At 38.6% G+C, this 25,766-nt stretch overlaps 2 protein-coding genes across 2 annotated transcripts in view; one reads left to right on the forward strand and one right to left on the reverse strand.

The window, feature by feature from the left end:
* The window catches only part of LOC129417226 (ribosomal protein S6 kinase alpha-5), a 57,720-nt gene extending 53,848 nt beyond the window's left edge, over positions 1 to 3,872 (reverse strand). Inside the window, exon 1 of the mRNA XM_073864910.1 lies at positions 3,554 to 3,872. Within this exon, the coding sequence (XP_073721011.1) occupies positions 3,554 to 3,623 (70 nt within the window). The 5' untranslated portion in view covers positions 3,624 to 3,872. The remainder of the gene's footprint in view (positions 1 to 3,553) is intronic.
* A 1,156-nt stretch (positions 3,873 to 5,028) lies between these two features.
* On the forward strand, positions 5,029 to 25,313 carry LOC129417741 (codanin-1). The gene is made up of 28 exons (XM_055172571.2): positions 5,029 to 5,163; positions 5,815 to 6,491; positions 6,879 to 7,079; positions 7,727 to 7,917; positions 8,214 to 8,333; positions 13,004 to 13,082; positions 13,161 to 13,281; positions 13,364 to 13,473; positions 13,590 to 13,679; positions 13,879 to 13,954; positions 14,045 to 14,250; positions 14,386 to 14,518; positions 14,601 to 14,744; positions 14,886 to 15,052; positions 18,303 to 18,384; positions 19,084 to 19,173; positions 19,319 to 19,373; positions 19,495 to 19,628; positions 19,716 to 19,819; positions 19,920 to 20,069; positions 20,162 to 20,225; positions 20,384 to 20,462; positions 20,555 to 20,763; positions 20,877 to 20,984; positions 21,090 to 21,153; positions 21,245 to 21,411; positions 22,543 to 22,650; positions 24,636 to 25,313. Exons 1-28 carry the CDS (start codon positions 5,086 to 5,088, stop codon positions 24,729 to 24,731), a joined length of 3,903 nt encoding a protein of 1,300 aa, XP_055028546.2. The 5' UTR covers positions 5,029 to 5,085; the 3' UTR covers positions 24,732 to 25,313.
* The last annotated feature ends 453 nt before the right edge of the window (positions 25,314 to 25,766 follow it).

A 25,766-nucleotide genomic window follows, 5' to 3' on the forward strand; every position in this document is an offset into this window, starting at 1 on the left:
TATTTTATTTTACTAATCTTTTTTGTTTAAATGTAGCTTAAATAAATTGATTGCAACCACTTACCTTAAAAAAATTGATTAAATTCAATGAATCATTTTTTTCAGTGTAAGACTAAAACTCTTATGATATTTAGTTGACTAAAACTAGACTAAAACTAAAAGATTTCAGATGACTAAAATAAGACTAAAACTAAATGGTGTGTTATTCAAAAGACTAAAACTAAATCAGAATATGCTGCCAAAATTAACACTGCCGTAACGGTACGTTCACACGGGGTGTAAGTGTTAACGCTTCCCATTAACTTTTCTTGTGTTGTCGAACTAATTTGTGGATCCGTCGCGGCAGAAGTTGAACATTTCTATACTTTTCAAGTGGCAACGCGTGCGTCAGCCAATCAGATCGCCTTATGCATAGGGCTGTCACGATTATGAAATTTGGCTTACGGTTAATTGCTTAATAAATTGTGACGATTATGACAATTAATTGCCTGTTTTTGGGCTTTGCTGGTTATGACGATTAATTGACTGTTTTATTGCTTTGACATTTAATTCTCATACATTTAGTTTGTTGTTTCTAAAATAATTTTCACACATTGTTGTGATTATTTAAGTTAAATCTATTTAAGGTTTACCTAGCAGTGAATATTAATACACATACACTCACCTAAAGGATTATTAGGAACACCTGTTTAATTTCTCATTAATGCAATGGTGTAATGGTGTGGGGGATATTTTCTTGGCACACTTTAGGCACCTTAGTGCCAATTGGGCATCGTTTAAATGCCACTGCCTACCTGAGCATTGTTTCTGACCATGTCCATCCCTTTATGACCACCATGTACCCATGCTCTGATGGCTACTTCCAGCAGGATAATGCACCATGTCACAAAGCTTGAATCATTTCAAATTGGTATCTTGACAATGAGTTCACTGTACTAAAATGGTCCCCACATCACCAGACCTCAACCCAATAGAGCATCTTTGGGATGTGGTGGAACGACAGCTTCGTGCCCTGGATGAGCATCCCACAAATCTCCATCAACTGCAAGATGCTATCCTATCAATATGGGCCAACATTTCTAAAGAATGCTTTCAGCACCTTGTTGAATCAATATCATGTAGAATTAAGGCAGTTCTGAAGGCGAAAGGGGGTCAAACACAGTATTAGTATGGTGTTCCTAATAATCCTTTAGGTGAGTGTATTTAAAAGTAATTATTTAATGATAATAGTTCATATTGCTGCATTTCTTTAAATGCTGTTTTTCCACTGTATTGAATGGTTTTGCAATGTATCGCATTACACTGTCAGTTAAGAAACGTCATCTAATACAGTCTCATTTATACAGGCGCTACAGCTCCCCCTTGTGTTTTTAAAGAAATGTGCAATCATTGTGGTGATCTGAAATCATCGCGATGAGGTCAAGCTATCGCGATGAGACAATTATTTAATCATTGTGACAGCCATACTTATGCAAATAATCTAGGCAGAGCAAGCCAATTACGTTTATGGAAGACCGGAGCATGTGTTGCGGCCACTGTGATTGGCTGTTGGACACGCTTCAGACAAGCCTTCCGTTAATGCCCCGTGTGAATGTACTGTAATACCGCTATTATCCATCAGGTGGAGGGGAAAGAGTTAATATCATTATCTCATTTTTGACAGAGGTGGCGTTTAGCGGCTTTTGCAACTTTTTAAGTTCTTTATATATTTAGCTCCAAAACATAGTTGTTGTTTTTTTTTATCTAGCCTGGTGTATGGTGTCATTGTGATCATTTTAATAAAGAGTGCAATTTTGGGAATCACTGTCCGATCCCATAACAGTTGTTGATCTAAACTTTTTTCTTATTATTTTTTTGATGCTTAAACAAAGTCTTTGCACTGTACTATTGCCATCTTTAATACGTGTGTCCAATTTCCTTAGATATGTGCAATGTTCTGAGCCTCAATGAATGAGACATCGAAGTCAGCAAGCGGTTAGCATATATTTACGTTAACATCTTGCCTAAAGTGAGGCCGCACTGATGCCAATGAGCTGCCCGGTGAGGTGAACACATCCCTGCTGTTACCCCCTCACTGCATAACAGCAGCTTTTTATCGCAAGCAAAACTGCACACAACGTCCCTCTGTTATCTCTATCTCTCTCTTCGCAAAATATCTGATTTTGGAAAGACATCTTGTTACCACAACATCCTTTGATTGGATATCAAGCAGCACATTTAACACTTGGGTAAAGAATAAAGGAAACAGCTCTCGATTGCACAACGGCCCTTCGCAACCACTCACAAGCGGCCTATGGTCACTACAACACTTATTAATAGGCTTCATGACCCTATCTCCCCTCTTAGGATCAAAAGGCCTTCATGGTGAGAATTTAGATTTTTTTTAAAGGCACAACATGTAGGAGTTCACCAGTAGAGGTCGCATTTTGTAAAACTAAACCAAAGGTGAAGCTTAATAACGTTATAGAGTGGAATGATGAGAGATGTTGTTTTCACTATCCAGAAATGTATGGAATTTGCTAATCATGTTCATCAATGAGGTAATGAATTAATTTAGCATGTTTTGCATTTTTATTATTTCACGCCACTGTAATGAATTAGATGCAAAGCACAACAGCTGTGTTGTAGATGCTATATAACCGCCACTTCCACATTTGTGGACACCTGTTACAAAATCAATTGCATTACTTCCATTCAGCACTAATCCATTAAAGAACAGGGTAGCCAATCTGATACTAATATATCCATTAAAATATAATGACTGTAAATGTGATATACACACTATTGCTCAGTAGGATCTCTTAGTAATTTACAAAAATAAAAAATTTAAACAGAAATTATGAGTGACTTATTGCATTTGGTAGGTTTACAATCTCACACTAGGTTGCAATCAGTTGGTCAAATGGGTAAAGTTATGGCCAAATAATATCAAAATGGCCATTTATCTGTCTGGCCAATATCTTTATATCACAGTACCAGAAATTTGCCTGAAACCTATTACTTGAGGCAAACATACTTCTTGACTTCAGACTTCAAAACAAATGCTAAAGCTAATAAGCATTTGTTCAATTTACTAGCCATTAGGCAAGTAAGGTTCATTAACCTGGTAAATTTATTTACCAGATAAAGGCAGTTTATCAGGTCCCTATAATTAGCTCTAGTAATTGGGTTTCTTTAGACTCAGGGATGACTGAGCACAACCACATACACAGTCGGACTCTTAAATACCTAACGTTAGCGAGTCCTTTCATCATAATGTCAATATAGTCTAACATTTATCACTTACAAGACATGCACTTAAATAGTGCGAGTGTGGTTGAGATAACACGTTTCGAAATTGCATATGCAATTCACCTTCCAATCCCAAAGTAAACCGGGTTGATGGATGATTTTGGCATGCACCTCATAAATATAGTACTGATAGCACTTCATGTTTTACACTAACGTTAGCTAGCAAGCATTAACTACATCTTCTGTCGTGCTATAAGAAAACACTTTCAAACGAGCAAAGTGAATTAACTATTTCTTAAAGACAACACTGGATGTCATTTACCGTTTCTGAGCTCGTGTTTCACGGTAAGCAGGTCACCTTCTCCCGAAGAGCCCTCCATCGCAGACGGCATAACCACTCGCGTGATCGGAGCGCGCACCCTCTCCTCCGCTCGCGGCACGACACACAATGCACAACGGTGGAATAAAGTCGATCACAGCGCGATCACATGAGCGTATATGTTGCTATAAAGCAACCTTTGGGAAAATATTGTACACGACAATAACCGCATTCTCGTGGGAAGGGCACTCGGCCAGTAAGTAGCCTACTACAGCTACACTGATAAAGATACACACACTCGTCGCCGAGACCTTAAGACACGCCCACTGACTGAAGCTAGTGCTAGAAATACTTCTACTCTATTTAACCCATCAGCTGCCAATCACCGCCCAGTGCAACGTACAATTTTTACTTTAACTATTTATTGTAACAATGCTGGAGTGCCTGACGCAATAAGTAATTAATTTTCTATTTCTTTCTTTGGTTTGACTATAGTATCGATTACTGTTTAATATAATAATAAATTAAATAAATAAGAAAATTACAAATATTTTATCAAAATAAATGATTTATATAAATATTTTGTTATTATTTATATTTAGTTAAAACTAAACTCAAATGTTGAATGACGTGCTTATTACATTCTAATTATTTGGTATTACTAAATAACTGGATGTTTTCCAGATCAAGACTGGAATTACTGCATACCTATCATCACCTCAAGTGTTTCTGGTGTTGTAATATGGAGTGTAATTTTATAGGTACATTTTGTTGTATAAATTAGGTTTCCTTTGGGTCTGACCACATTAATTTGCCTAAACCATTCTGCTCTGCTGACTATCAAATAAGTGACCTCAAAGTGAGCATTACAAACCTTGGGATGCCCCAGGCTATTAGGCTGAACATTTATATTTAGAGAAAACAGCAGGTATAAAATTACTTGAGGGAAGACTGTGTCCTCATTTGAACAAGCAAAGAACTGTTCCCTCCCTGCACCATTATTATGCTCCATGTACACTTCCTTATAGGAAATTTTGGTAATGACTTTTAGTACATTCACAGGACACTCCCAATGTACTCTGATGTAATATTTTTAACTCTTCACCGAGTATGCCCCAAATAAATTGATTTAGAAATATGCACAGTGCACATATAAGAACTTGCAGGTAAATAAGCATTTTTAGTTTATATCCAAAGATAAAAATCTAAAACACTTGATGCAATTGCAAATCACATTTAAAAAAACGGAAAAATAGTTTAACAAGAAGTGTTAAACACGCTGTTTTAGATGACAACAAAAATATTTGTATGACAAAACCATTTAAACGTGACAAACTATATATTTTAATACGCTTAGTTTTCCTCACACATTTATTTAATTTAACAAAATCAAATGAACTGAAAAAAATCACCAGGACTTTTATTTTGAAGTGCTGTTGAAGCCGTTACTGCTGTTGGGTTTGACGCGCGCTTCCCTGCTCAGCCAATCCCTCCCCTGACTAGAGAAACGTCACTCTCATGTAACTCAGAGCAGAATGGCGGCTCTTTTGGAATCGTTGCTGGACAATAAAGTTAAGTTAAGCGAGGTGTTGCTTTGGCTCAAGGATCGACATGTAAGTATTTAGATTTTACTGTCGTTGTACCACGCAGTATTTTTCATGCTGTCACGTGTCATGTAGTGCGTTGCTGAGAGGAAGAATTTGTTTCTGAGGCTTAGCCAGCTAACCTACTGCTACATTAGCAAACAAACATTAAAGTAACATTTAGTGTCTTTGCAGTTTTGTTTGTGTGTTATATAAGACTTACAAATAGACCGAGCACTAGATAATCTAGTACTAGATAAAACGTTGTCATTAGCCTAATTCTGTTGGTTAAGTTTCTTTTTGTTGTGAAAATAAAAGCTGTAACGTTATTGTTTTTGGGAAGAGGGAATCTTGTTATAAATAACCGTTTTATAATGTCAAATTATCTTACTGTAAAATTAGAAAGTTTTGTTTAAATAATATGTATACATATTATAAAATAATGAAATTATAAACTTAATACAGAATTATGTATATTATGAATTTCTCTTTAATGTGAAATAAAATGTATTTTATAATGCATTTTAAAACGTCATACATTATAATGCAATGTTTTTGAATTTCTTTTTGCTGTGCATACTTGCTTGTTTTAGGGACAAGTTAAAATTCTAAATTTTCCAAATCTTAAATTCTCTCTATGCTATAATTTAAAACGATAAATGATTGTATTTTTCTTGGCAGGCTTGTGCATCACAAGACTTTCCTGTAAAAGTCTGGAAACAGGAGTTTGTGCCTTTCCTCTTAAATTTTTTACGTGACCAGAGCAGTCACACTTTGACTCATGGCCCCACCACACCTGCTAAGACCCCCAGCACCTCCAGATCTGTCCGGACTCAGTGCTCTTCTGAGCGGAGAGGAAACAAATCCACACCGGTTCAAGGACTGCGTAACACCAGTCGAATCCAACTCTTTTCTCCTGTCCCATCCACATCCCCTATGGGTGAAAGGAGTGAACAGGAGACCCCGTTTCCTGGCTCTAATTCTTTTAGTGGTGTCAGTGCCCTGAGCAGCCCCTCTTTCAGCTCTTTATTGAGCCCAGCTGCTCGAAACACACCCAACGAACGACGCTCAGCCCAGCGTCACAGTCTTGGAGACTTCATGACGTCACCCCCAGACGCACAGCAGCACAAAGGACGCAGGAGGAGTGGAGGATTTGGGGGGTCCGCCAACGGCCGACATTCGGGATCACGGAGTGCACTGACAGAGGAAGGAGGTCGCTGGGATGGAGGAGGAGGAGGAGGCAGGAGGAGTAGAGGTGTTGGAAGGATTGAAACGGTATCACCTCCCACACAGGTGCAGCTCAACTTTAATAATTTGGAAGACTTTCCTCCTATGGCTGCTGCCCAGGCTTCACCAATGTAAGTGTTTTTGAACAATGTTTCTCTGTACATTTCAGTCTTGCATAGATTACAAATATTCAGTTTGTGAAAGTGTTGTGATAATCTGATGTTTGAGTCAAATTGCCATCTTTTGATGATATGAATTAGTATCCATTCATTTCAGCCATAGGAGTGTCCAGAATTTCTATGGTTCTGGAAAACTGGATCGGAGAATTTTAAAATGATGATTTTCCAGTCTGTAAATTATATGGAAATATACAAATCTTATGAAAAAATCATGTACATTTTTGGATTGAGTGTTATTTTATTTAGTCATCCTCATCTAAAATATCTCATAAACTAAAATAATCAAACTTAATTATGTGTGAGTGTTAATTTAAACGTTCCTGCTTTTTGTCCCACTAGGACAACCAAACCTTCACGGAGAATTAACCCAACCCTAGTCAGTGCAGAACGGCCTAGCTCTAAACCTATGAGCTGCTTTACGTCTACCCCTGTCAGCCTGTCTGCCAGCCCCCCTATTGTTCTGGAGAGCACTACAGCCAAACCAAACTTTGGAAGCCCTCACAGCCTGCAGGAAGAGCGAGAGTTACTCAGGAGAGAACGGTATGTTCGATGAACAACCACAGTGGGCCCAAAAACTATTTTGATTTTTTTATAACAAAAAGTAAAAACTATTAAATATAATATTATGCTGGACATATGTAATGCAGTGACATTTTAAGTTAACCAAGGTTATCTAAATCTTTTATATTGGACTTTAAAGGGATAGGTCACCAAAAAATGAAAATTCTGTCATTTACTCACCCTCATGTTGTTCTAAACCTGTATGAGTTATTTTATTTTGATGAACATATAAGAAGAGATTTTAATAAATGATGGTAAGCACACAGCTGTTGTAACCATGGATTACCATAGTAGGAAAACAAATATTATGGGAGTATTGTGATTAATAATTAAGAAGATATTTTGATAAATGATGGTAAGCACACAGTTGACGGTACCCATTGAATTCCATCATATTTGTTTTTCCTACTATGGAAGTCAATGGTTACAATCTCCTGTGTGCTTACCATCATATATCAAAATATCTTCTTTTGTGTTCATTAGAAACTTATACAGGTTTAGAACAACACGAGGATGAGAATTGATGACGGAATTATAATTTTTGGGTAAACTATCCCTTTAAGATTATTGTCTAAATGTCCTTCCTTTATATTCTCGGTCTTCACCCCCTTTCATCTCTTGTCTAGGTCTAAACTTGCCCAGCAGACCAGCTCTCCGCTGAAGACCACCCCCATTACCTGCACGCCAACCAAAACTGTGCACAGACAGGGGTCTAAAGTAACCCCTGACCCACAGGCACCTTGTCCTGACCCTGATAAGGTCACACAAACACCAGAGTTAAATCTGCTGGCAGAGCTGTACTGTACCTGCATTTCAGGTAAATGGCCTGTAGAGGGCGGTATATACACCATTTACTGCTAATCAAACTTTGGAGTTTTGTCGTGGAAAATATGATTCTGTATTTCTTGGGGTGCCTAATGGAAAAATATATTTAACATGTAATGATTCTGGACTCAGCTGGCCATTTATGATGTAATCATTTTGAACACCACAATAAAGTTAAAGGCCAAACTGTTAAATGTGTGGTATCTGCATTCACTTAAGTGTACATGAATATTTAGATGCTCAGGGTTATAGTCTAATCTAATAAATGTACTTTTGTCTTGGTTATAGAGAATCTGGTTCCATGTGTGATCCTGGAGCTGTTCTTTGTGCTTCAGCTTTTGACATCTCGGGGCGTATCTGTCTCTGAACCTACCGAGGAGGGAGTCAGCATGTGTGAACGCAGCGCAGGTTTGTCCAGATTTACCAGATTTTCCTTTTTTGGGTTTTTAGATGTTTTTAACTTCTCGTATGTTACATCATTCTGCAGTGATGTTATTAAACAAGGAGTTTCATAATGGTGATCACAGTCCAAGCTTGTTCAAATGCATTACTCATGCATTATTTTGCACTTAGCTAAACTGTCTAACATGTATGACCTTTTATGTTGTTTTTAAGGATAAAACCAAACATGCCTTTGGCAAACAAAGCGTATTATGACAATTGTAATCTCTATAAACATATAATTGAAAAATGCAAAGGCTCCTTTGGTTGCAAATCAGCATCTTAAAGGGACACTCCACTTTTTTTGAAAATATGCTAATTTTCCAGCTCCTCTAGAGTGAAACATTTGAGTTTTACCGTTTTGGGATCCATTCAGCTGATCTCCATTTTGGAATTCATTCAGCAGATTTTTAGCGCGATGCTAGCCTGGTTAAAACCAGACCGTTCTCAGTAGTAACTAAGTTATGGTCTGGCAAAGCTTCATAGACAAATCATTTCCAAAGGGGCGTCACCAACGGATGTCGATCAAATGCCTCTGTGCGCAATTGGATAGACCTAAAACCAATCAGAGAGATGAAGGAGATGAAGTATGCAGAAATAGAGAAATAACCACTACCAGATGGCTCTCACTAAGACCCATTAATTTAGCCACCAAAGGGGCAAGCTGGTATATCAGACTTTTTCTGAATCCAGTCGGTAAGACAGCGATAACATCTTTTTTAGATATAAAGGCTTCAAGTGTTGTTCTTTGCTCAGGTTTTAACGAAAAGGAAAAGTTTAAATCGCTGAAAACCGATGCAATCGCTGATTTAAACAAGTGACGTTCCACGGCGGCATCCATCTTTGTAATGTACAAAATCTGCTTCATCGTCGCTGCGCTGTCGTCATCGTGTAAAGCCCGCCCCAACGTTTCTAATTGGTGCTGCGATTTCTACGGATTAGAAATGGGCTTGAATGGCCTCTTCGCCAGACTTACTTGCAGAGCAAATCTAAATTTGCCGGAATGGTCTAAGGAAGAAGTAAACATTTAGCTATTCTAAAAGTGGTACCGCCAGACCCGGAGATCAGCTGAATGGATTCCAAAATGGTAAAAATCAAATGTTTAACTAGTGGAGCTGGAAAATGAGCATATTTTCAAGTCGAGTGTCCTTTTAATAGATTCACTACTATGTACTTGGTTTGAACATGTGACCCCATTATGTGGGTTTCACACGGTACACAGCAACTACAGCTTTTCTCGTGTAGTGGAAGCGTTTTTTGCAGCATTTAGTGCAAATATGTTGATCTTCAACAGCGCCTGCCGTGAAGAGCCATGTCCATGGAAGGGGCAGGATTTTGGGTGCACAAGCAAGGCATGCTTCCACCTCTGTAACGGCGCATTCACACGGGGCATAAGCGTTAACGCTTCCCATTCACTTTTAATGGGTGACGTCATGCGTTGCCGAACTGAATTGTGGATCCGTCGGCGCCGCGTCAGTGCTGTTGCTCGCGGCAGAAGTTAAAAATTCAACTTTTCAAGCGGCAACGCGTGCGTCAGCCAATCAGATCGCCTTATGCAAATAACCTAGGCAGAGCCAGCCAATTACGTTTATGGAAGACCGGAGCATGTGTAGCGGCCACTGTGATTGGCTGTTGGCCACGCTTCAGACAAGCCTTCCGTTAAGCGTCAATGCTTAGTTAAGCGACTGCCATGTACCGCATAAATCACCCATAAGTCATACCTACAAACTGAATAAAATGTGTTGTAATGTTGTTTATTTCTTTAAAGGCACACCATGGAACTTTTTGGCCACTAGGGGGTGCTAGACATGTATTTTTCACTTCTAGCGCCCCTAGAGGCCACAAGCGCCGCAGCACTGTCGCAAAGGAAAGGAACTGGCCAACCTTAAAACTAAACTAAAAACTAAACATTTAAAACGCTAAACGATCAACATTTTGAGACAACAGGGAGAAACGCAGTCATGTTACAACTTTCTGATGAGGAACTTGTCATGGCAGAAGCCATTTCTCAATCTGAAGGTTGCAGCCTCCGGATGTCGTATTTCTAAGCTGTATACGTCATCAAGACTATCTTATTTCACAATATTAACAATTACAAAGTTGACTATTATACTTAGTTAATCGTAAATTGTTGCAGTATGCTTATGACTTGCGAATGTAATGCTCAGTTTACCTTAATAAACCAGGCTTGATGACGTATGCAGTAGTAACCCGCGGGTCGGGTTGGGGCGGGTAAAGAAATTGTAACTTTAATGCGGGGCGGGTTGGGGCGGGTCATTAAAAACAAAATTAAAAAACTGATATGTTGCGTCTAATTCCCTGTAGCATATATATTAAATATTTGGGAATATATATTTTTACATTTAATTACGTTCTTTGATAAGATTAAATAACGTAGGCCTATGTGGCAACGTAACTTACGCAACGTAACTTGCGCAACGTAACTTGCGCAACGTAACTTGATATCCCCAAACCTTTGACGTCACGGAAGCGCCAAGTAGCTCCCGCTGGCTGCCAGCCACAACAACAAAACAAACGGAGAATTAAAAGATGAAAGACGATCTGCAGGAGAAATTAAGGTAGGGAATTTGTGAATAGATAATACAAATGCTGCTTTTTTGTGTGGTGATCTACTTTTAAAATGATAAAGCCGACAAGTTCTAAATGCTAAAAACACTTTAAATGCGTGGACTATACTGCATATATCTCTACATTGGATTTAGGGATGTCACCATTACTCTATTTTCTTGAGGAGTTAAAAAAAATCCTGGAGCACATGTCGAGTACTGTTTAAAATAGCGGAGATTTAGTGAAACAAACTTGAAAGAAAATTACAATAGTATCAGAAGCATATATCAGCACAACGCTGCCTCTCTCTCTCTCTCCCTCGTTCGCTCGCTCTCGCGTGCTTCTGCTCGTGCATGAAAGCAAGAATGCGATGCAATTGCATGCTTGTAAATTTCGGAAGTTTACACGACTGATCTGCAGCGGGCAGGCATAAGATTTAGAAAAACACATATGAGAAGAAAGGCACAGCAACTCAAAAAGACTTAAGTGTTTCACAATTACTCATAATGCCAATTTTCCCGTGGAGGCATGGAGCAGCATGAGAATACACAGTGAGCTTATGTGCGATCTACCGGCATTGCCTTTGCGATCGATGTATTGGACACCCCTGGTTTATCATTATCCTATCTCTATATTAATATGACCATGCTGGTTTCTATGGCTCATTCGTGTATGTTGTTGCCAGTTTACAGGGCGATGTAATCTAATGGCTGTTTCCAAGCACTCTTAGGCTGAAATAAAGCCTCTTTTTATTTACATTACAAATGCCTAATATGTCTATTTTAATGGTCACGGGGCGGTGTGGGTTGTAAAAATAGATACAGTGTTGCGGTGCGGGTTGGGGCGGGCCAAATATTTCATAAAAGCGGGACCCGCGGGTTGGAAAAAACGCCGACCCGCGCATCACTAGTATGCAGCCTGCATATTTGACCTCCGGAGGCGGCAGCCTTCCAATTGAGAAACGACCAGAAGTATTTCCTTGCCTTTTTCCAAACAAATATTGTTGCATCGTCTCTCTCTCCCTCGCCACCAGGATTTTCCGCAATGGCGCTCGTTTTTCCTCTCTTTTGTGTGAAAATTGTCGCTCCAAATCCAAGCAAACCGATGTGGTCCAAGCAGACCGAAAGTCTGCCGCTTTGTAATACGTCACGCGAGTGACAGCGGAACGCAGCAAATGAGGAAGAGAGAAACGCTCGGATCTGATTGGTGAATGAATAGGGTTTGGTTTTACACTGTGTGAGTTTGAGCAAGTTTGACTGCATAGCATCCTGGATTGTAATGTAAATACCATAGACACAGTAAAAGAAAGGTAAATACGTGAACACCGAATCTGAATACAGGGAACTATATACAAGATAATCGCCGTCATTTATAAAGAAGATCGCATTTATGTATGAATCAAGAGTTTATATAAAAAAATTGGCTTAAAGGGGAATCGAACCCGGGTCGCCCGTGTCATAGGTCCGTGACACTAACACGGTGCCACAGAGTCACATAATAGAAGTTGCTCTCTACACTCCTTAAGTAGCCTCCAGCAAAATTCACGTTAAAAACAAATTGTGTGGAGGAAGTGACGTATGCTGTAAAGCAGTCGAATTTTGTAGTTTTTTTGTGCTCTGGTTACTACCAGAAACCCTAAGTTTTAAAATACGAGTAAAAGTGATACAGACCTGGTCAAGCTATGGTAGGCATGTCATTCAACCTATTTAAAGTCGATGTACTATCACAAGGGTCTTGAAAATTTATTATGAAGGTTGAAAAATTACATGGTGTCACTTTAAGTAAAATACTAATTTACAGTCATAATTTAAAGCGATAACTTGAAAATCATTTAGTCAGATCTTTGTTTTTTTTGTGTAGCCAGTTATTTTGTATTGTAATTTTAAGGTTTATTCATTTTATTTAGGTTAATTTCATAATTATATTTAAATGTTGGATAAATGTGTCATTTTTAGTTTGGAGCTGATTTTGTCTTGTTATTGTTAAACATTATAATCTGTTTCTTGGAACTTTTTAAGATTCTACAATATATCTTAATTGTTTATAAATGTCTATTTGTGATTTTGCAGATGTTCTGGAGAAAGTTTACCTGGGAAATGTCCACAACTGTGTCTATTTTGCAGTGAGAGTCTTGGAGCATCAGTTCGAGTGAGTCTAATAAAACTCTTATTGCTGCTTACTTCCCATGCATTAGTCTCATTCCTGACTCTTTTTTTATGTCATCAGGTTGGTGTCACACCTGGACAAGTGTACTCTACGGCTGCTATCTGAGAATGAGAGAGTGGGGTCTTTTTCACCTGCCCTCAGAGATCGCCTGGCACAAGCTCAGGACAACTGCACATCTAATGTATGCTTTCTGTAATGTATATGATTTGAAACTTTCTCTTTTTTTAAGAGGTCAATGCTGAATGATGTCTTTTCTTGTTCAGGATCTGCCCACTCCACCATTGTTCGTTCATTCGGTGCCATTCCAGCCAGCAACAGACAACCGTTCCAACTTCAGCAGCGATCGAGCCTTTCACACTTTTAAGAAACAGAGGTACAGCAAGATTATGCATCAGCGATATTTTTTATTATATGATTTTTCAGGCAGTCAGTATCATTGGCTGGTTATACACGCGGCGGTTCATGTTATGTTTCTGACTGCTTTTACAGGGATGTGTTCTACGAGCTGTTGAGAGAATGGGAAGACGCCCATAAGGAACCTGGCTGGAATTTTGAGGCTGCAATAGGCAATAGAGTCAGGTAAGGGTTTAAATAGTGGTAAAGAGGAAAAATAGGATTTCAGATTAAGCGGATTTCCTTAGTACCATTCAATTTATACCATTATCTAATTTTTGGGGGGTGGCGTTTAGAGGCTTTTGCATTTGAGCTCCTCAAATACTTATTTATTTGTGATTTGTTTTGCTCTTATGGAATGATACTAAAATTGTCCATTCAACAGGATGATGGTTAGTCAGCTCACAGCCGCAGGAAATCATTCTCACTTTGCCAGGCTTTTCCAAAAGCAGCTCATCCAGGTAAACCAAAATAAACGATTGGTCTCTCATCCAGCCTGTCACAACCTATTCTGTTCTCCTGGTCAACACACTGTTATTCACTTTTTCCAGATGTGTAAGGGCCCTTGCATTTTGGGTTCTTCTAATGAAACCCCTGATGCTGATCTGCTGGGCATGCTGGGAGCAGACAGCTTAGGTCGTCTAAAACGTCTACAACAGCGTTTGGTCCAGCCACAAGGACTTATTGGTCCCTGCCCTCCACCTTCTTTCCCTGGACACCAGGAGTTTTTCAGAGACTTTCTTCAGACAGCCGGTTGGTAAGTGTTGTCTGTAGATGTTGATGGACCAGATTTGATGATGTCATAGTCTAGCTGGTGAATCAAGACCGTATCAAGTTTTCTGATTTTCAGTATTTCATTATGTGGCTCTGATTCCTATTATCTTTGTACTAGCTGTCAGCTAAACCAACACCTGAAAGACGGCCTGTGTCAGGAGCTTTTAAAGTTGGATGAGGTGTCCATTCTTGGCCCAGATGCCAGCCCAGCACGGGGAGAAGAGACAAGTGATGGAGACATGGAGCAACAGGTTGGAAGAAAGAGCAAAACATTCAATAATTAGGGAGTAAAGTGGTTTAAACACATGTTTTGGGTTCCTTCTCTTTTGTCAGGATGAGAAGCAACGATTCTCCTCAGTGCTCCTCATGGCTCGACTGCTGGCTAAGTTTTTGGGTTTCATCTGCTTTCTGCCTTACCACACCTCTGAACCTCCATCCAGAGACATTCAAGACGCCGCAATCACTCTGCGCAGTAAGGTACAAAGGATATGTTTACTAGGTGCTCCTATATAGCTTATTGGTAGAGCCATTGTGTTAACAGTGCAAAAGGTTATGGGTTTAACCCAGGGAACACGCATATGACAAATGCGTAAATGTAAATGTTGTTCACATTCTCAGAGTTCTCCAGTTCTGGATGTGTGTGCAGTGTTGAGAAGCTCTATGCACAGGAGGCGAACAATTTTGACGGTGCCATGGATAGTAGAGTTCCTCTCTATGTTGGACTACACCGGACCATTTCTGCCCTTTTACAGGACCGCTTTGTGCCTGCTGCTCTACATCTATAAGTGAGTTTGTCCAAAGTCCCTTTAGGGAAGTCGCACCACTAGGTGGCCACTAGGCAGTAGAGCCCGACCGATAAAGGATTTTGAAGGCCGATACCGATACAAATGTTTGTTGGTTTTAAAAACCGATAAGCCGATATATCGGCCGATACTTTTTTTCCAGAATCCATTCCAGATGATCACATTATTACTATCATCATCATTTATATTAAACAAGATAAAGGTCATTCCTAAATGTTTGTGTGCGTGTGTAATAATTAGTCCCTATATTGCCTCCCCGAATATAAGACGACCCCCCATTTTCCAAATGTATTTTTGGGTTTTCACCAAAAAATAATTTTATTTTAATTTTTTATTATCTCTCTCTCTGTCTCTGCATCTCACGCATTCACCTCTCTCTCTCTCTCCCTGCCTCTCTCTCTCTCTCTCTCTCTCTCTGCAAGTTTTAGTTAACTGTGAACGTGCAGCGTTTTAATTCAGTTAAACACAGATTTTATGTTGCTGCTCTAATTTTAAATGCATATTAGAAGGGAGAGCTGTTTTTTTCTTAACGGGTTGCTTTTCAGACACTATTTCAGATAAATTTCGTTGTGCTTTCCCCCGTGAATTTTTCTATAGCGCGAATATAAGACGACACCCTATTTTTTGTACCTATTTTTAGGACAAAAAAACTTGTCTGATATTCCGGTATACTACAATGTCAGCTTGCTTATCCCTTTACTTGCACTTTTTAAATTCTTTCCATCAAGCTACATCAAACCATTTTCAATCATCAGTTGCTGCCTGCCTTCTAAAACCTACTATTTAGCGATCTAAATCCATTATGTGACTCGTTAATGCTGCGGCTGAATGACAGTCTGCAACGCACACTTGGCGTCAGTGAATTTCACACACGTATAAAAGAAAAGCGAACTTTTATGCACAAGCTACGTTTGATACTTTTTCTCTATGTCTAAATGTTCACTCCCCGCAAGTCTAACTTTCATTTTACAATGCAGGGACTGTAACCAGAGATATGCTAGTTATAAATACAGTAATCATTACTTTATTTAGGCAGAATAAGTTCGTTGTGGTTTCCAAGCTCGTTAACGTTAGCGGTCTTCCACTGATACTGGCATTAGCAGGTCCATGACGAGACATAATTTAGCAAAGAATAACGTCACACTGCAAAATGTAAAACATACATTTTCAATATAACAGGCTAAGGAGAGATGATACGTATCATTGCTTTAACTGTCACGCTATTAAAGAAATACTTCAGTCGCATTGTCAAAAGTTAAAAGGACAGTCAGTCAACGTAACATTACTAGGTAATTCCGCTTCACTCTCAGCTTATTTAACAGCAGCAAAACTGGACATGATAGTCACAAATTTTGTCATGCTTATTTGAGTTATGAGAACTGATTGGGATGTTCTTTTAATTGTTATTCAAGCAATGTATGTCTCGTGACCAACTCACCATCAACTAAACCGCTGTCGTCTTTGCCCTGGTCTGGCTGAAATCAGCAGGTTGCAGGATGTGTGACGCGTTACACACGAGTGTTGCCTACAGGGTAGTTGTAAAGTGCCCTCTGGTGGACAAACTATACAATGGCAACACTCATGACATGGTTGAAGGCTGTTTCGTCCGTGTTTCTTTATTTATTTTTTTAATATTCGTTTATCGGCCATTATGATTGCCGATATGAATAGTTTAGAAAATGCCTAATATCGGCCGATAATATCGGCCTGCCGATATATCGGTCGGGCTCTACTAGGCAGTCATTCAAGACTAAAGTGATAGTTCACCCAAAAATGAAAATTCTGTTATCATTTTCTCATCCTCATTTTGTTCTAAACTGATTGGCCAGCTAATCTGTACATTGTGATTGATCTGAATACCTCTGACGTCAGCCGGAAATGTGACGCTTCTTAACATGTTTGAAGTTGTAGTCCAATAAAAGACATTTATCTTGGAGATGATAACTCACGTCATTGTTTGCTTTGGGTTAAGTACTTTTTGCATATCGTTAAAGGATTAGTCCATTTTCTTTATTCTTTATTTACTCACCACCATGTCATCCAAAATGTTGATGTCTTACATTGTTCAGTCGAGAAGAAATTATGTTTTTTGAGGAAAACATTGCAGGATTTTTCAAATTTTAATGGACTTAATAGAGCCCAACATTTAATACTTAACTCAACACTTAACAGTTTTTTTCAACAAAGTTTCAAAGGTCTATAAACGATCTCAAACGAGGCATTAGGGTCTTATCTAGCGAAACGATTGTCATTTTTGACAAGAAAAATTGAAAATATGTACTTTTAAACCACAACTTTTCGTCTAGGTCCGGTCCAGCGCGACCTAACGTAAATGCGTAGTGACGTAGGGAGGTCACGTGTTACATATATAAAACGCACATTTGCGGACCATTTTAAACAATAAACTGCCACAAAGACATTAATTAGTATCAGTTGACATACAACAACGTCGGAACGGTCCTCTTTCTCAACACTTGTAAACACTGGGGCGGAGTTTCGCGTTCATCCTCTGTGACCTCTTGACGTCATGACGTATTGCATGGGGTCAGCTGGCGCATCACGACCGGATCTCGACGAGAAGTTGTGCTTTAAAAGTGTATATTTGTTATTTTTATTGTCAAAAATGACAATCGTTTCGCTAGATAAGACCCTTATGCCTCGTTTGGGATTGTTTATAGTCCTTTGAAACTCAGTTGAAAAAACTGTTAAGTGTTGAGTTAAGTATTAAATGTTAGGCTCTATTAAAGTCCATTAAAATGAGAAATATCCCTCAAAAAACATAATTTCTTCTCGACTGAACAAAGAAAGACATCAACATTTTGGATGACATGGTGATGAGTAAATTATCTGGATTTTTCTTTTAAGAAAATGGACTAATCCTTTAACATGTACTAATACACACTTTTGAAAACATGAATCGGATAATAGGTGCTCTTTAACTGGAAGGCAGGACTTCTGACGACAGTGCGGTCATATTGAGCAGTGCATTGTCACGATTCATACCGTAGTAACGGTGATCAATCTTGTTATATCCAATATCTTTGGTTTGTCACTGTTTTGGTTTGTGAAAATTACCACATGGTTTAGCTGCTGCACTTCATTCAAGATTTCAATGTAAATGTGCTTAAGATCCTGCAGTAGTACATTACTTCTTAATGCTGGAATAAATTATCTTGGTTATGAAAGATAATATATGCATGTGATTGTGCTTTTCTGTGTGTGCATGTTTCAGGAGGATGGTGTTGGGTCGAGGGGATGAGCTTTGTTACATGAACCAGCTACTTTTGGTAGCAGTGTTGGGCTGGCTCTTTCAGGTAAATCATCTGTAATAAAACAAACATTGACAGTCAAATGGGTGAAATAAAACATGTAAAATAGTGCAGGTGTTTTCAAACTTTATGATGGCAAGGACCCCCAGTTATGATGAACCTTATGAGAAGGATATACATTATATAAAATATACATTTATTTATATATATTTTTTTATTTATTTATTTTACAAATATCTTCAATAAATTGTTATTTTGATATTATAAAGACTGCATATTGTTTAAAAATAATTGGCTTTTTAAATTTTTTGCTTTGTCTTGGTTCTCTGAAATTTTCCAACGTTCTTTCTGTGCTTTCACACCACCACCGGTGAGAGCGTCAATAAAAGCTCTGGCTGCCCTACCAACACCGCTATAGAAAAGGTGTAGTGGACGCTCTGTCACTCAAATGCATTCTTTGCACTACTCTCAAGTGGTGGTTTCCGGCTTCCGATTGGTTGCGGCCGAACGTTTTCGCCTTCCAATTGGTTGCCGCCGAACTCTGTCATAGTTCATTACCATAAATTTGAGCTGATTTTGGTGCTTGCCGCCGACTCATTGAAAATGAATGTCTTCTGGCCACTTTGACACTCTCGCCGGTGGCGGTGTGAAAGGTGAAAGCACAGTTAGAATGTCCCCACCTCTGGAGGACCCCGTATCCCAGTTTTTCAGTAAACCCCTGAAATAGTGTACTTTCGCTCTTAGATCCCAGTCTTCCCAGAAGATCTCTTCTTCAGCACAGATCTTGAGGAGGAAATCAAAGAAATGGAGAATAACACGGGTGCCCAGGGACTGGTTAGTAAATCTCCATCATAGTATAAAAATTTAAAATACTAGATTTTCTTAAATCTATGTAACTTCATTTTTTTTGTACGGAAAGAATCACTTCACATTTTTCCACAGTTAGGGCTAAACCTGAAACTGTATATTTACTTTCCAGGACACCCTCCCACTAGTCGACCAACAGCTGCTCTACACCTGCTGCCCATATTTAGGTGAGAACAAACTTTGCCGAAAAATTGTGCCGTGAAATTTCACATTTCACCAGGATATTGTTGGAAAGCATTTCCAACCGTGTGTGATGATGGACTTCTGTCTTCTTTATTCACTTTCCAGGGGAGTTTCGTAAGCTGCTTGCTGCATTTGTGGCTGGAAGCACAGCCAAGAGCGGAGGTCTGATTCGTAAGATCACCCCCACGTCTGCAGAGCCGAGGGGACCGTCCATCACTCGCTCGCAGCAAAAACTGCAGGTACACTGCCAGCGAAAGCCCTTCCACAATTTACAAGCATGCTGTCCGTGTGTGTCTGACCATTGTTTTTCATTTGTTTTAACAAAGGTGGATCTAGAACAGGCGTTCTTTCACAACCAGCCTCCATCTCTCAGACGGACTGTAGAGTTTGTTGCAGAAAGAATTGGTTCCAACTGCGTCAAACACATTAAGTCAGTCTTTCCACTTGTTTGAGTGTGGGTCAATGAAAATAATTTTTATATTTGCGTTGCAGTTTTTTACTTAATTTTCTGCAAATTGTGTGTGTGGCAGAGCTACACTAGTGTTGGAGCTTGTGCAAGGGGGAGAGAAAACGCTCAGAGATGGTTTGGGTTTGGATGGTGTCAACGCTGCCAAGCTTAATGATTCTATCTGTGCTCAGCTCTGTGATGCAGGCATGCAAGCTCTGGAGAAAGCAACCAGGTCAGCACATCTGTCTCCTTTTTTACATATGCATCAAAGTAATGGACATGCAATGGTAATTCTTTGCATTCTTACATCATATCATATCTTAGGTTCTGCAGTGAGTATGCCCCTGGAGCTGTCAGAGCACTTCTGCCCCTTGAAACCTCTCCTGCAGTGAGTACCAGAGAAAACTATTTATCAAAAACAGTGTTTGCTTTGGGGGAAATGTGTTTTACAGTTAGGTTCTTGTGTTTCATTTTAGAAATAAACATTTAACAGTAACATATTTTGCTTGTATTATAATATAATTCATATTTTGTGGCATGGTTTAGGTTTTGTCCACAGCTGAGATTATCACCACTCGTCTGGCTACAGAAAAGGCATGCAGCTGGCTGTCTTCCAACATCACAAGTATTAAAAGAATATTTTGTGTGATGCAAAAATAAAAGTGCATAATTGAGTAGTTTGGATCTGAAATATTCCTGTTTAAATGTCTCCGTCAGTGCTTCTAAAGAGGGAATGGAAGACTGCTTTTGAGCGAGTGATGAAGAGTTTACCCTCCTTCTCCAACCTGAATGGTAAAGAGGGTGAGGGTGCAAGCAAAAGTCAGCAGGTTCAGAGGAGTGCCGCAGAGCTCAGTGCTGGGTCCTCATGTATCTCTGACTGCACCCATAAAGTCCCACTGGGATCAGAAGTCATGATTGAAATTAAGGTGAGTGTTGTTAATTCATCATAAGTTTTCAGGTAGGAAATCATAAACAATGCAGATGCAAAGATGGTTAGTGCAGCCTTCTCTCCATATAAACCATATTTCTAATGTTACAGGAGGTGCTGTGTGTTGCAGTGGGACCTAGGGTTGACGAAGAGGTTTTCACAGTTCATCAGATTGAGGTCTTACTAGACCGAGTCGGACAGACACTTGGATGTAGAAAAGTACTTAGGACCGGATCACTTATTGCTAATACATACCTGACAATTGGCTCTAGACAAATACATTTTTTTTTTTTATTCAATTTTTTATCTTTGATTTGTTTGTAGCTCCTCTCTCCCGTGGTTGAGCAGATGTTGTTGCGTTGTACTGTTCAGCTGGCCTGCAAACTGGGTAAGACCGCAAATATTAGTAATATGAGACCAATTTAAATGCAATACTGAACATAAATAATGGCTTATTGTGTGTTTGTGTTAATGCGCAGTATCTGGAGAGCTGCCACTGGTTTCTTCAGACCAGGGCAACAAAAAATCTACTCTGCTAGATAAGTTTCTACTCCTGTGGGGTCGCAGTCCTGCTTCTCCTGCACCTTTGCATCTTCTCCTCAGTGAACCCACTCTCACTGCCACTCTGAGTGCCACAGACAGCGAGGTGACCATCACTTATCAAATCTAACCATTGTGACTGTATATACTGTGTGTATATATATATATATATATATAAGGGATGCTCCGATCGATCGGCCGCCGATCGGTATCGGCCGATAATGGCATTAAATGACTCGATCGGTGCTCGCTAAATCTGCCGATCTCATAAACCGATCTTTCTGTTTACTTTTGTCATCAAAAGGATCCTGAATGCGGCTGCAATTAAAGACATTTTTTTTACGTAGCGCGAGCATTTTTATAACCTGTGGCTCATGTGCAGCGTGCAGATTTGTATGTCTCTCTTTGCCTTTACAGAGACATGCGTATTTTCTATAAAGTCACGCTCCGGTAAACAGCGCGAGGCGTCTTCACATCCCCATCAAACAGCGTATCCAACACATATCTATCACGGACAATTGCATCCTCATGCCAAAAGTTTCTTATTTGCATGCATCTTAAAGTTTTGAGCGTTTAAACTTTTATTTTCCTCACAGCGTTCAGCCGCCGCCCACACACACAGCAGCCTGTCATCAGTGCACGTGAACAGAGCGATCTCTCTCTCTCACGTCTTAAAGCTGCAGTAACCTAATTCATCTCTCAATAAAATCACTCTCTGCTCTTGACTAAAGAATTTTTATACTTCATACGAATGCGTGTATATTTAATTAATACAGTAAAGTCTGTGAAGTGTTTTATTTTCAGTACTTTTAGGAGACATAAGCCTTTTTAAAGCCATATTAAATCTCTCTTTCCAGAATAAATATTTGTTGTGCTTATTTATTTGAGTCTCTATTAAAACAATAATATACCTAATTACTGCAAGTAATATAACAAAGGCAACATCCGTGGTATTATTTTATTTAGAAAGATTGTAACAGTTACAGTCATCAAAGAGCTTGCATATCAGCTTTAAAAAAATCGGAATCGGTATCGGCCGATCACGAAGATTACAAATCGGTGATCGGTATCGGCTGCAAAAATCATGATCGGAGCATCCCTAATATATATATATATATATATATATATATATATATATATATATATATATATATATATATATATATATATATATATATATATATATAAAACTGTGTATAGTATGTTATAAACTGTGTTTCATCATTTATTTTTACAGAGAACTGACTACCTGTTTCTGATAAAACGACTTGTTGAGAAAGGGCTTCTGAAGGAGGAGGAAGTGGGCTCTCATTGGTCAAAGTTGTCACTGTTATCGTGGCCAGAGGTATGTTTTAAATATGGGTATATTTTTAATTTTGTACTTTTACATTTTTTTACCTTATTAAATAGGCAATAAAGATCTATTCTATCTAAAAAAAAAACAGATGGTAGGAGTTTAGGATGCTAAAATGTCTGACGACCTTCCAAAGCACTGTGATGTCACATAATATAAAACAAATGCAAGTGGGCAAACATATAGTAACTTCAACACTTGTTTTTCAGTACAACGTCATTAGTTAGGAGAAAAAAAATCACCCAAATAAAGACATCTCACCAAAAATTATGCAATGCAAAGACTGGATTTTTAAGTATCTATTTTTTTTCTTGTACTGCCTTAGATGCAGCTTTAGAAAAAGCTATGATATAAAACTACTGTATGTCTTATTACCTTATAAAGTCTCTGGCAAGACATGTAGTTAGTTAGTAAAACAGTTGTTGCAAATGTAAAAGAAAGAAGTGTTGATTTTAAACTGTCCTAAATATTTGTATTATATAGTGTTCTTTGGAAGCAATAAGACTATAAACATTACTTAAAAAGACATGATGAATCTTATAAAAACATATTATTTTATTGTAAGCAAGTTTTAAAGAGATCAAATATCAAAATTACCCCATGATTTACTCAACCTTAAGCAATCAGATACATATATCCATCATCTTTCAGACGAACACATTTGGAGTTATTTTAGTAAATGTTCTTACTCTTACTCTCCAAGCTTCATAATGGGAGAAAATGGGGATCAGGGAACAGGGATCAGGGAACAACTTCTGACTTTAAACTCCAAAAAAATGCATCCATCCTTCACAAAAGTAATCCACACGGCTCCAATGGGTTAATAAAGGTCTTCCGCTGGTAATTGATGTGATTTTTGTAAGAAAAATATCCATATTTTAAACTTTAAATGACACGTTCGGTATTTTACACTTAAGGCCCTGTTTTCAGATTGTTTATGATGAAATAGAATGGTTTTGACTGAAATTTAGACATATGCGGCTGCCCCGAGAATTTTTGGGTGTTTGTTGTTTCACCTCCCACCTCTACAATGGGTGTATAGGTGCACTGGAACAATCCTTCCTAAAATGCATTAAACTTTCGTTTACAAAGACGTGAGACTCACTGACTGGACTTCCGGAGAACGAACCCGAAAACATGTTTGGGACGTGTCCGGCGGAACTGGCACGAATGGCCAGCCTAACTATATTACTTCGCACCGGAAATCTTGTTTATATTCTTGCAATTGGCAAAGGTGGATTATCGCCACCAACTGGGCTGGAGTGTCTATTATTCAAGCTCTCAACAGAAGAATATACGGGTGTGAGGCGTTTGGAAAAATAGGTCCACAAGTTTACAACGAATGGTAAAACACCTGTTGGAAAGCATCTTTTGCAGCGATTTTTGTACGAAAGTTTAATGCATTTTAGTAAGGATTGTTCCAGTGCACCTATACACACATTGTAGAGGTGGGAGATGAAACAACAAATACCTGAAAAATTCTCGGGGCAGCCGCATATGTCGAAATTTCAGTCAAAACCGTTCTATTTCATCATAAACAATCTGAAAACAGGGCTTTAAGTGTAAAATACCGAACTTGTCCTTTAATACTAGCTTTACGAAGCGGCACAGAAGCTATTTATTATAGTTTATAAAGTTTAAAATGTTTTTTTTTACAATATCGCGTCGATTAATTATTAATTAACCCCTTGGAGCTGTGTGGATTACTTCTTCTGTGAAAGATGGATGCACTTTTTTGGGCTTCAAAGTCAGACGTTGTTTCCTCATCCCTGTTTTCTCCCATTATAAGCTTGGAAAAACAAGGACATTTACTAAAATAACTCCAAATGTGTTCGTCTGAAAGATGATGGACATGTGTATCTCAGATTGCTTGAGGGTAAGTAAATCATGAGTTTATTTTAATATATGGCTAAAGTGATGCTTTAAGCTTAAGATTTTTCCAAATCACTCTCATTTCTTATTTTCTTGTTTTATAGGAGTCTGTGGAGAAGTTTCAGCAGCTCTCATTGGCCACCAAGTACCAGGTGCCTTCAATGTCAAACCAAATGGACATACTGCAAGTCTCCCAGTGACCACCAGGGGACATAGGAGTGTAGACATGAATCTTAGCCAAACACTATTGAATTAATGAGCAGTATTTAAACAAAAGAATGTAGAGCTCATTTAAATGATTTTAAAATGATTTTAAAGTCTTGATTTATTGTTAGTTGTGAGGTAAACGTTTGTGACTGAAAAATTGCTGAGTTTGATATTTGTCTGGATCTATTTCCTCGCTCTGGTGGGGATAATTAGTAGTTTATACATAATCCCGAAAATGAGTTTAATACATTTCAGATGGGATTTGCCAGTTTGTACTCACACTGCCTCACAACATAATACAGACCTTTACTATGCTTTCTTGCCATTTGCATCATGTAACTCTCTATTTATTGAATTGTTTCTGTCAATATCTTGCCTTATCTGATTGTTGCTTGTATGTTTATGTATCTTTGTGTGTGTTTATATTTGCAAATGTTGAGTTTTTAAAGCCTCTGATTTGCACTTGTAATTACACTGTTCATGTTGGACAATATTAATATCAGTTGATTTTAAACTGCACACTTGTTTAATGCTTACTTTATCTAACATAATAAAATGTACTTTATTATTATGTATCTCATGAGTTTATAATTAGGGTTTAAAAACCATATGCACTTACTGTAAAAGAGTACACATTTACATTTAAAAGTTTTAAAGGGGACATATTGTGAAAATGTTGTACTTTTTCCATGTTTAAGTGCTGTAATTGGGTCCCCAGTGCTTCTATCAACTTAGAAAATGTGAAAAAGATCAACCCAGTAGCTTAGTTTTGGTAAACCATTCTCTGCATGCATGTGAAAAAATAGATCATTGAAATTTGGATCCCCTTGTGATGTCAGAAGGGGATAATACTGCCCCTTAATCTGCACTATCCAACCATGGCACTGCCATTTAGTGCAAAGATCAGCTGCGTTACTTAGTTACTTTTGCGTTACCTTTTCTTACTTGGTTGAGGCTTGATCTCTTTCAGACCTTGCGGGTGGCTTTTATGACTGAGAAGTTCTGCATTTAGAAATTGCATATTTCCA

Source organism: Misgurnus anguillicaudatus, unplaced genomic scaffold, assembly GCF_027580225.2.
Source record: "Misgurnus anguillicaudatus unplaced genomic scaffold, ASM2758022v2 HiC_scaffold_28, whole genome shotgun sequence".
Taxonomy (NCBI): domain Eukaryota; kingdom Metazoa; phylum Chordata; class Actinopteri; order Cypriniformes; family Cobitidae; genus Misgurnus; species Misgurnus anguillicaudatus.